General features: G+C 64.7%; 1 protein-coding gene across 1 annotated transcript; it reads right to left on the bottom strand.

Annotated features, from left to right (window-relative positions):
• Positions 1-7,511: 7,511 nt before the first annotated feature.
• ARC (activity regulated cytoskeleton associated protein) lies at positions 7,512-10,919 on the bottom strand. Its single transcript, XM_059901512.1, has 3 exons — positions 8,932-10,919; positions 8,511-8,653; positions 7,512-8,288 (listed from the first exon to the last, which is right to left on the bottom strand). Exon 1 carries the CDS (start codon positions 10,733-10,735, stop codon positions 9,545-9,547), a length of 1,191 nt encoding a protein of 396 aa, XP_059757495.1. The 5' UTR covers positions 10,736-10,919; the 3' UTR covers positions 7,512-8,288; positions 8,511-8,653; positions 8,932-9,544.
• Between the last annotated feature and the right edge of the window lie 309 nt (positions 10,920-11,228).

Raw genomic sequence — 11,228 nt, 5'->3', positions numbered from 1 at the left:
GAGCTGGTTCAGCCAGGGCCGCCCAACTCCCCCAGAGGCCAAAGGAGAGGGACCTCAGCGAGGGCAGTGGGGACAGAGCGAAGCTGCTGCCGTGGCCTTCCTAGACAGTGATGACCAGGCTGATGTCAACCGGGGCCAGGATGGTGACAACCAGGAGGAGGCAACCATGAGGAAAGGGAGGGTGGCAGTGACGGGGCTGTGCCCTTGGTGGGGATGCTGGAGAATCACAAGAATGGGGTGTCTAATAACCCCCTCCCCCTCTCTGGACCTCCTGATCCCAATCAGGAAACCTCAGGGACCTTTCTGAAGCCCCGCCCACCATACATACACTTACAGACACACACATACATGCGCACACACACGCTCCACACACACACACATGCACACCCACAGACACACAGGCACACACACAGGTGCCCTGAAATCTGTCCATCAAGGATGCTGTGGTACCACAGCCTGGTTCCCATAGCAACACCTAGATGGTGGGGGAGGGGAGAAGAGTGGAAATGCAGAGAAACACTAAATAAAGAACAACAACTTTAAAAAATGAGCACTCAGGGAGAAATAATCTTGGAGGGATGGCCCAGCCCTGGGCTGAGGGCACCTCTGCCCGTCACTCCCACAAACGCACTGGCCAGCTCTGGCCGCAGAACGGCACTGCTGGAAGAGGACAAGCTCATGCAACGTGACTGAGTCTGTCATGGGGGTGGCCAGGCCAGGTGTGTGGGAGGGGTATCCTGAGGGGAGGAGGGATTAGCTGGTCTTGGGGGCCTGGAGTGCCAGCCTGGGAGACCTCTGCTGTCCCTGCAGTGGGAAGACCGGCAGGACCGGAGCAGGGCTGTGATGTGGGTGGCTTGTCAGAGGTGACTTATTTGCTGGGCTCACCTGGATGAGAACGTGCATCACAGCGGGCTTCCTAGAGGAGGCAGCCCAGACGTCTGCCTGCAGAAGATGGAAGGATTGGAGCTGTGGTGGGAGCAGTGGGCTGGGGGAGGGCGTGACCAAGCGAAGCCGCCAGGCAGTGCGTGGGGTCTGCACAGGGCGGCGGGGGGATGGGGTGGAGCAGGTGAAGGGCCTTGAAGACCTGCCAAGGGGGCCCAAAGGAGGGTACCAGGGGTACCTCAGGAGCAGGGTTACCAGACAACTTCAGGAGTCAGATCTGAGGGGATGCATTGTGGTCTGGGGGTCAGGAGCTGGAATCCTGGGTGGGTGCTGGCCCCAGATCCTTGGGTGTGTCACCTGCCCCCCACCACCGGCTGAGACGCCTCATTCCATGTTCCCTTCCCATAGGTACCTCCAGCCCAAGGAAGGACTTAGAATCCCAGCCCCAGCCTGCAGTGTGGGCGCCCACGCCCCATCTGTTCTCGTTGGGGAAGCCCCGCAGAGCAACGGGCTTTCCTACACTTGCTAAAAGGAGCAAACCCCAGGTGAGGTCGCCTCACAGACTCCACGGAGCAGCAGGAACACAGCTTTCCTTCTTTCCAAGCACGGGGCTCCGGCGGATGTGGGGGTCTGAGAGGACCACAAGCCCTTGCTTCATCCAGGGATCAGAGGAGAGCAGTGCTCCTGCTCCCCAAACCAGGTCTGAATCCTCACTGGTGAGAAGTCATTGCACAGATGGTTCCGGTGCACCTCCCGCACCAGGTGGTTTCTGAGGCTATGAGGGCACGAGAGGGGCTCATCGTCTGGGACCCCCGGTCCCCTCTGATTGGGAGGTGTCAGAACTTCCTGTAAGGCCCTCCTGGCCTTTGTTAAGTAGAGCCAGCATCTCCCACAGCGGACAGACCAGAGTGATCAGAGGAGGTTCTCTGACCACCAGGCCTGACACCCTCCTTCCAGGGCAGGTACCCCTCCTCCCCATTTCTCCTGAGTGCAGAGAGACAGACTAACATTTTCCAGCAGAAATGTACGAAGCACCAGGGCAAAACAAAGACAAGATAATTACGGGGATAACAGAGGCTAAAAATAGCCTCCTTCACAGCCCAGACTCCTGGCACGGAAGATGCCAGACAATCCAGCAGCAGGAGCACGGAGCCCAGGGCCCTCCGAGGAGAGGAGGGGCAGACCCCTGGCATGTGCAAGGGCCAGGAAGGGGTGCAGGGCTGGCATGGGGGCCTCTGTCCTCAGGGAGGGACCGCCAGGACAAGGAGGAATGGGATGGGGAGGACCCAAAAGGTGACATCAAGGGTGGGGTGCAGGGAGGTCTCCGTGGAGGAGAGGACGAGAGCAGGGCTTTGGAGGATGAGTAGGAGTTTGGCAGACAGTGGCCATTCCCTGCAGAAGGGGTGGAGGCGGGAGTTCCGTGGGCAGCTCCCAGTGGGACAGTCAGAAAGGCAGGCAAGGGTGGTGTCGGAGGGGGCCTCCGAGGTCCCTGGTCTGAGCCGTTTGGTGACCCTCAGCGTGGGGAGCTCACTCCGTCCTCAGGAAGCTTCTGTCTTTGGGGAGCAGCCTCTAAGCAACACTTTCCCCCCGTGGGCGACCTGAGCCAGGCTTGGCGTGCTCCGTACGGGGCTACGGCTCGGAGGCAGGGCAGCGGCTGGCCCCCGCCCCTGCCCTTTCCAGCTGAGCCCCAGCTGCCTTCAAGGCGCCTTCATGGCTCAGAGCCAAGCTTGGGGCTTAGCCATGGACGTGGCGGGGGACAGACCCCTGGCAGCCCTGGGCCTTTCTGGTGCCGAGCTGAGGAGGCTTGCTTGGAGGCCCCCGAGGTGGCGCCGTGCCCGAGGTCCAGGGCTCCTCCACGGAGAGCAGTCAGAGCAAGGAGGCGTTCTGCCGCAGTGCCTGGTGGCCAGAGGTGGGCGGCAGGAGACAACTAATGAGAGCCAGGCCGCGGGCAGGGGCCTTTGGGAGAGAATGGTGGCGGAGGTTTGCTTCTAAGGGATTCTGGAAGGACAGTGCCTGGCGGGATGGGGGGGGACCAGAGGGCAGGAGACAGAGGAGGCAGAGGCAGAGGGGTGGGTGTGGAAGGAGGGGACAAGGGGGGATGGGGACAGCTGCAAAAAGGGGGCTGGGGAGTAGGCGTCACCTTCCACTGCGGGGCCCTGGGGGCTGGCTTGGAACTGGAGCTTCATCCAGAGGCCCTGGGAGACATTTAGAGAGCTGGGCTCAGGACCTTCCTGGTAGCGATTTTATTCTTTAAAGATCTTTTCATTCCAGGAAAGGGGTTCCAGGAAACAGAGCAATGCAAACCAAAGGCACAAGCAGACCCCAGTGGGAAGTCTTATACGGTGGCATCTCTGAGGGGAAGCGAGTGTGTGGTGATGGTAGATAGAATGAGAGAAGCTATTCGAAATCCCAGGAAGAAACAAAACGTTGTATAAGAAAGGAGAACTAATTCTCTGGCCTGGAAGATGCCAGGTTGGGATAACTGAACACGGAATATGAAGTTAGCAGAGATGGCGATCTGACCTCCTGGGGAGAGGCAGGAGGTGTGCCGCTCAGGGACGGGTTCCATGATGCCTGAAGCTGGCAGGTGACTAGTTCTCTGTGGCAGGTACAGAGGAGACACGGAGCCTCAGCCAGCTTGCCCGGGAACGGGGCTGAGCGGGGGTGCGGGGGGAGCCTGGGGCCATGGGCTGCGGGGAGGCCAGGACCTTCCTAGGGTCCCAGCCGCAACGGGGCCATCGTGAGACGGGGAGACCCAGGCTGGGGGCAGAGCCGCAGCTTCAGGTGGGCAGGTGGGTGCAGAGAGAAGAGCAGGACTGGCCAGCCAGGGTGGGGGGCTTGGAGAGAGCACTCCTGCCCTGCCCACGGCTTCCCACTTCCACAAAGGCCACGCCGCCAGCTACTCCGCAGCCCTGGGGTCTGGCTTCAGCTCCTGCCCCCAGGCCATGCTGCTCTCCCGAGGTTCCCTGAGGTGGGCCCAGGGTCAGCACTGGGACTATGGGGTCCTCTTAGGTGTTCCGAGTGGCTAAGAGAGCACAGCTAGTTTGGATGGGCAGAGTGACGCCGGTTCAGGGTGACTGACAGAGGGCAGGTGGGACCCAGAGGATGGGGCCCGAGGAAGGAACGCTGGCTCCCTCGGCCTTCTCCCTGGCCCACGGGCCAGCCCGAGGCCAGCAGAGATGCAGAGGAGGACGTTTGGTGCACCTGGGGACTCCCTGCTTCTCTTGGGCCTCAGTTTCCCCGTCCATAGGAGAGGCCATTCCAGCTCTGAGGCTCCATCACGGAGAGGAGTGGTAGCTGAGGGCCAGAGGAGCCCCCTCCAGCTGCTGCCCTCACATCTGGGTCCCCCCCAGAGCCGAGGGCTGGGCGCTGGGGCTGCCTGGCCTCCTTCCTGGAGGAAACAGGCTAATGTATGCCACCCGCCCCGGCTGCTGCAGAAGTGGGGCGCCAGCTGGGAGCTCGGCAGGCAGCGTGGGAGAGCCCCTGGGCGGTGATGGCGGGTCTGCGGGGGCCCCTGGGTGGGGACCGGAAGAGAGGAAGAGGCACGAGGGGAGCCTTGTAATTTGGGCCGGTGGGCAGGCCGGGCCAGGGTCAGCGACTGGTCAGAAGCAGGGGTCATGAGTGGCCAAGGGGAGGGGTCCGTGGTGACCAGGGTCAGGGGTCAGTGGGGACAGGGTCACTGGGACCGGGAAGCACATTGTCCTCCCGTAGACAGTCCTCTGACCCTCAGCAGAGCCACTGCAAACTCCGTGCCTGCCTCTTTCTTTGTCCCCAGCAGGAAGAGAAGCAGGCTTTAAAGCAGCAGCCGCAGTGGTAGAACCAGCTTGGATCTCAGAGTCAGGCACGTGTGGGTTCAGGAACAGGCCTTCAAGGAAGTCAGTGTTTTGAGCACATTCCAGGAGGCATGGAGGGCGGAGAATCCTGGCCAGGTCCCCGCCTCTCCCCGAGCCTCAGTTTCGGTGTTGGGAAGGTGGGGCTGTGGAAAGGGGCCCGTCGTGGGTGACCCCGTCATGGGCGGAGCCCGTCGTCGGGCCGCCCCAGCAACTCCTCTGTGCCACTTCTCTGCCGGCAGAGTTGGGTGCTGCACCCCGGTGTTGGCAGTAGGGGAAACCCTTGGCCTGGAGGAAGGCAGCTTCCTGGGGGTGGGGAAACCACAGACATCCCAGGAGGGGGCAGGGCCCACCCAGAGAGACAGCAGTGCCCTGGGCCCCTGAGCTCCACTGCCCAAGCCAGACCTGCCCCGGTCCCCTGGGCTGGCGCACCTGGGGGCACCTGAGGTCTCACCGTGCGGAGTGGCTTTAGGTGTCCCCAGTCTCCTGCCTCCTGTCTCAGGCCCAGACGGCTGGGCGTGGGCTCACTGAGGCAGAGAGAAGGGAGAGGGCCGGTGGGAGGCCCAGGGGAGGCTGGAGCACACATCACACCTTGGACCCAGAGCTGCCCACCACCCCCGGTGAGGTGGGCCTCTGGAACCCTCAGGTGGGCGAGCTACTGGCTATGCGCCCCCCACCCGCAGGGCACAGACGGTCTGTGACACCCCTGGGTGGCCAACCAAGTCACACACAGTAAGACCCAACCTGGCGGGCCATGAAAGCCCACCGGGGGCACGGGGCCCTGCTGACGGCCTCGGCTGAGCCTCGGGGGCCGCCGCACGTGACATCCTGAGCGCCTGCTCTGGCCGGCACCGTGCCCTTGAACCCTCACATCAGCTACGTAGGCAGACTTGATTTTATAGAAAGAGTGGCCCTGGGACTTGAGCCCAAGCCCACCTGGCTCGGAAGCCCCCTCCAAGCTGGGTGTGCAGGCTTAGCCTCTCAGCGCTGCCTGGTACCCCCAGCCCCAGTCCCAGCTCTGCCCTCCCAGGCCTCAGCTTCCCGGCCCCCTAGGGAGGAGAGGAGACCAGGTCTGTGATATCTGGCTGGGCAGGACGGGGAGCGGGGGGGGAGGCCCACAGCAGGGAGCACCCCGTCCCGGGGCTTGGGCTGTGGGCTTCCTGATGTCTGCTCCCGGGGGTCTGGCCCCCGACCCACGCCACCCCACCCCATTCCGCCCTCCCACCTCTTTTCTTGGGACACAGAGACACAGAGCTGCATCTCAGATTGCCTGTTCCACAATCATCCAATTACAGACAGGAACTTTTTATTAAAAGGAAAAGGCATCTCCAGCTCCCAGCTTTTGATGCGAGCTGTAGTAGTTCTCCCGGAGAAATTACCGACTCTCAGGAATCACCATGGTGCCCAGCGTCCCGTTCCTGTCAATTTCCTTCCCCATGCGTGTCAGCACTTTCATTATTTAAAAAGCATAAAGGAGAAGAACAGGGAAGAGGCAGCCCTCCACCTGGGAGCCTCATACTCGGCCGCCCTCTTTGCGTGCAGGGTGACGCCTTTCCTGGCAGCGGGTGGTTCTCGGCTTCTGCTCACTTCCGGCCCCCCCAGGTCCCCGTGCGTCCCAGCTCCGTCCTTTCAGCAGGGACAGCCCCACCCGGGCGGGGGGCGGGGGGCTGAGCTGGCACCGCCTGGCCGGGCACCCCACCTAGCACAACAGCCCCTTCTGAGGGCAGGACCGGCTCCGGGCAGACGACAAGCACCTGTGGATGACCACGGCGGCTGTGAGGGGACTTTTACCCGTCAACCTGGCTGGGCACCGCCCCCAGGCATTCCATCAGACCCTAATCTACGTGTGGCTCTGAAGGTCTTTTGTGGGTGTGACTGACGCTAGATGGTAGGAGAGAATCTGGGTGGGCCTGGGTCAATCGGTTGAAGGGCCTGAAAAGCAGAGCTGAGCCTTCACCGAGGGAGACATCCCACCTGTGGACGGCAGCCCAGCCCGTGCCTGAGGGTCCCACCTGCCCTGCGGACTCTGGACTGGCCCCGCCGCCCCACAGTCAAGTGAGCCAACTCCTGGGAACAAACTTCTCAGTGTCGACCTCCCCGGGCCTGCTTCTCACCCAACATTGGCTGGTATTGGGTCCGAGCCCCCTCCAGGCCATGTCTCCATCTCTCTCAGGGACCTGGCATCCCCCATGAAGGCAGATGAGGTCGACCGCCCACCCAGCGAGGACGGCCCTCATTTCCAAGGTCTTGGGCCCCAGCATGGATTATATCACTGATGGCTCGCCCGTTTGGCAGACGGGGAACGTGAGGCTCAGAGAGACCAAGCTTATGACCCTGCAGCCAGGACTTGCCAGGGTCCCCTCCCAGCAGGGATCTTTCCCCACCCTCCAGGGATCCAGGGCCTGAGAAGCCCCCCTGGGCCCACAGGCCTCTGTGCGGGCTGAGTCCTGGCAGCAGACGAGTGCCCAGCACCCCCGCCACGCCCACCCCGGGGGGCAGTGGGTGGGAGAGTGTACAGGGGGTTCGGGGGCCTGTCCTCAGCTCAGCACGAACCGCGGCCCTTCCCACTCACTCCCACCGCAGGCTGTCTCAGGTCCCCAGAGACCCTTCAGTCTAGTCACTGGGTTCGAGGAGCCGGCCACCCTAAGCTGCTTCCCTCTGCAGCTTCATGATGTCTGCTGGGGGTCTGGCCCCCGACCCCACTGGGTTCTAGGAGCTGGCCACCCTGAGCTGCTTCCCTCTGCAGCCCCCCTCCAGCCAGCCCCAGCCGGCAGTGAAACAGCAGCACACACACGCCAAGAAGTTTCAGTGTTTTATTAACAAAATCTTACAAAAAGAGTCTGTCTTCAGGTAAGGTGGCAAGGGTGCACGCAGCCTGGCCTGACATTCAGGGCTTGATCCGTTGGGGGGACGGGGAGTTGGCCACACCCTCTTGAGGACCCTGGGGCCTCCCTGCTGCCTGCGCCAGCCTGGGAGTATGGGTTATGGCTTATGTGCAAAAATAAAATGTGGGGGAGCTGGCAGAGTCACCTGTAAGTGTCATTCCCCCGAAGCTGGGAACCCCCAGGGGACAGGCAGAAAGGGGAACCCCCACCAGGCCTGCTCGGGCTGCAGACACGAGTGGCCGGCCAGCACCAGGGTGTTGGTGCCCTGGCAGAGGCGGGGGTCCAGGCCTGGGCAACGGCAGGGCCTGGTAGAGGGCCCACATGAACCTCAGGAGCAAAGGCTGCTGGCTCTCCTGGGGCTGGGCTTGGGGCCGCCAGGTAGGGGCAGGGGCTCTGGCCTCAGCCCCAGGCCTCGTGGCAAGCTCCGGCAGGAGAGGATGGCTGCGCAGTGGGCAGCAGTTCCTGGGCTGGAGCGAGGCCGGGCCCGGGGTGGCGGCCCTGGGGGCGGGCGGGCCGGTGGGCGGCCAGCGGGGCGGGCATAGCGGCAGGCCCTGGCCCTCACGCTGGCCCGTCTTCACCACCAGCCTCTCGCCGGCCTCAGACTTCTCCTCTCATGCAGGCAGCTTGCAGGGGGAGAGGAGAGGAGACACTGCCAGGCACAGCAGCAAAGGCTCCGCAGGAGCCTTGAGACCTGAAAGGAAGGAAGACGCGGATGGCCAGGGACTCAGGAACAGGCCAAGGCCAGGAGGGGCTGCACGGGAAGGACATGCGGTGGACGTCACGGGGCTGCTCTCCCATGGCTGCTTCTCAGCTCACCCAGAGGACTGGAGGGGGGGGCCTGGGACCTGGGGGCTGGGGAGGAGCTTGAGGGCCCCGTGTGAGGACAGCCGAGGGACGGGGTCTCCTGCATTACCTGTTGTCACTCTCCTGGCTCCGAGGGCCGGCTGCTGCCTCAGCCGGATTTGAGGACTCAGGCCCTGTGGGACCTTCCGCCTGCCACGGGTGAGTCATCGAGCGGGGCTCGGTCCCTCCCCAGGCTGGCATGAATCAGTGGTGCTGAGGCGAGAGAGAAAACACGGTCCGTGTGAGAGCTGGCTCAGCAAACTCCCCCAGCCCTGCTCCCACCCCAGCCCCCTCTCCCTGATCCCCGGGCTCTCTGCTCCTTCCCCGCCTCCCCACCATGTCCCCCACCCCCCACCCCATCCCGGCTGCTAACTTGCTGGGGATGCGGATGCCCCAGGGCCTCCTGGGCTGGCCTGGAAAGTGGGCTTGGCCCGGGGCCCTCCCGGCTCTACGGCGCCCCCTGGCGGTGGTGCCATGGGGCAGGGGCTCACCTGAGGGGCCAGGAGGCACCAGGACGCCAGGTCTGTTGCTGCCACTGCTGCTGCTGCCTTTTTGGCTTCGGCTCTCTTCCAGGGGAGGGAGCCACACTGCCCGAGGCTGGCCAGCTGCCCTGGGCGGTGGCAGGGGTGCCAGTCGGCTACGAGGCGACTGCCAGGAGAGGCGGCTTCCCAGAAGCCCAGGCTCCTGGGGCACTGGTTCCGCCAGAGCTTCCGCTCTGGGGTGTCCCTTGAGCTTGGTGCCTGTTGGCCCGTGCCATCTGGATACTGGGTTTCTGAGTACCCAGAGGGCCAGGACACAGCAGGACGAGGCCGCTGTCATGGCCTGAGAGTACGGAGGGTGGGGTCGCTGGCCCAGGCCGGCCCATGCTGGGGAAGACAGACCAAGGGAGGGTGAGAGGGGCAGGGCCCCGCAGGGAAGGGGAGCCCCTTTGGTGTTTGGGGGACGCTGCCCACATCTGAATCACACGTGTCTGTTAGAGTCAGGCTAGGAGGCCGAGGCGGGTGTCCAGCTGCATGAGGACGAGGGCTCCCCCTGCAGGGGTCAGCCCGCTCAAAAGTCCCGGTGGGCAAAGGCCACGGCGGGCAGGCGGGGGGCCGGCGCCCTCTATTCGGGCTGGGTCCGGTCACTGGCTACAGACTCGCTGGTGAGGGCTGGCGTGAGGGCCTCGCTCTCCTCCTCGGCGGGCAGGCGGGGGCCGGCGGGCTCGGCCACCTGCGCCAGGCCGTCCTGCACCTCCATGCCCTTCTGGATAAGCTGCTCCAGGGTCCTGGGCAGCGGGGGCCGCAGGAAGCGCTTGAGCTTGGGCTGCAGGGTGCCCACCACGTACTGGATGATCTCCTCTTCCTCGGCATCCACGTGCAGCGTCTGGTACAGGTCCCGCTTGCGCCACAGGAACTGGTCCAGTGGCTCTCCCTGCTTCTGCGGCAGGTCCAGCTCACGCTGGATGGCCTCTCGTGACAGCGTGCCCTCGCTGTACTGCAGGAATTCCTTCTTGAACTCCACCCAGTTCTTCACCGAGCCCTGCTTGAACTCCCACCACTTCTTGGCCGGCCCATTCATGTGGTTCTGGATCTGTGACAGCCAGTACTCCTCGGAGCCGCCCACCTGGCGCAGGTACTCCTCCAGGTGGCTGAGGAACTCCCGCGGGTCCTCGAAGATCTGCGTGTCCACGCCGGGGCTTGGCTGCCCGTCCTCTCCCAGCCCCCAGGGTGGGTACTGCTGGGCCTCCACCGCCTCTTGTCCGGGCAGCTCGCCCGCGGCCGGTGGTGGGGTGATGGCATAGGGGCTGACCGTGTAGTCGTAGGTGTCAGCCTCGTTGCCGTAGCTCTCGGGACCCCCGACACCTACAGAGACGGTGTGGCGGGAGGGGTTGCCGCCAACGGGGTACTTGCCGCCCATGGACTCCAGGCGGTCGGCCCACCTCTCCAGCCGGTAGAAGACCTCCCGCCACACGTGCATCTCCCGCTTAACCCAGCGCTCCAGGTTGGCGATGGTCTCCTGGCAGCGGCACAGGCAGGCCTTGATGGACCTCTTCCAGCGCTGTGAGTCGCCCGTGGGCACGTACCCATCCAGGTTGCTCTCCAGCTTGCCCACCGAGCGGTGCAGTCCCTTCAGCTCCCGCTCCACCTGCTTGGACACCTCGGCCAGCAGGTGCCGGTGGGTCCTCCGCACGTGCTCCAGCATCTCGGCCCGGCACTTACCGATCTGCAGGATCACGTTGGGCTTGGCCACCGGCCCGCCGCGGGGCGCGGGGTAGGCGTGGAGGCCGCCGGTCGTCCTGCGGTCCAGCTCCATCTGCTCGCAGGTGGCGGCGGTGCTCGGACAGGCGGCGGGGGCGCAGAGGCTGCAAAGTCCTCTTGGGACCGACGAGGAGCGGCTGGGCGCCGGCTACGCGGAGCTGCGCGTGGCGGAGGCTCCCGCGGAACAGCGGCTGGCCCGGGCTGGTCTCGGCGGCCGCGGACCCGCAGGACCCGGCACCCGAGCTCTGCGCTCAGCCTCTCAGCCTCGGCCGCCGGCTCTTTATGCCGCCAGCGCGGGCCGTGGGCGGCCCCGTCGCCGAGCCCCGGCTCCCATTGGCCCGGGCGCAGGCTCCGCGCCCGCGCCCCCAGCCTGCCGGCTCGCCTCCCCGCGCCCACGCGCGCTCCCGGCGGAGGGAGGACCCACCCCCTGCACACCCGGCGGCGGCGGCGGCGGCGGGGTGACTAATGCGCTCGCTCGCACCGCCCCCTCCCTGACCCATTCAGCCCGTGGGACCCAGCGACGGTACTGGGAACAGGCCTGCGACGGC

This window comes from Balaenoptera ricei, chromosome 17 (genome assembly GCF_028023285.1).
Source record: "Balaenoptera ricei isolate mBalRic1 chromosome 17, mBalRic1.hap2, whole genome shotgun sequence".
NCBI lineage: Eukaryota > Metazoa > Chordata > Mammalia > Artiodactyla > Balaenopteridae > Balaenoptera > Balaenoptera ricei.
Note: the sequence above shows the minus strand (reverse complement) of the source record. Positions and strands in the feature narration are given on the sequence as shown.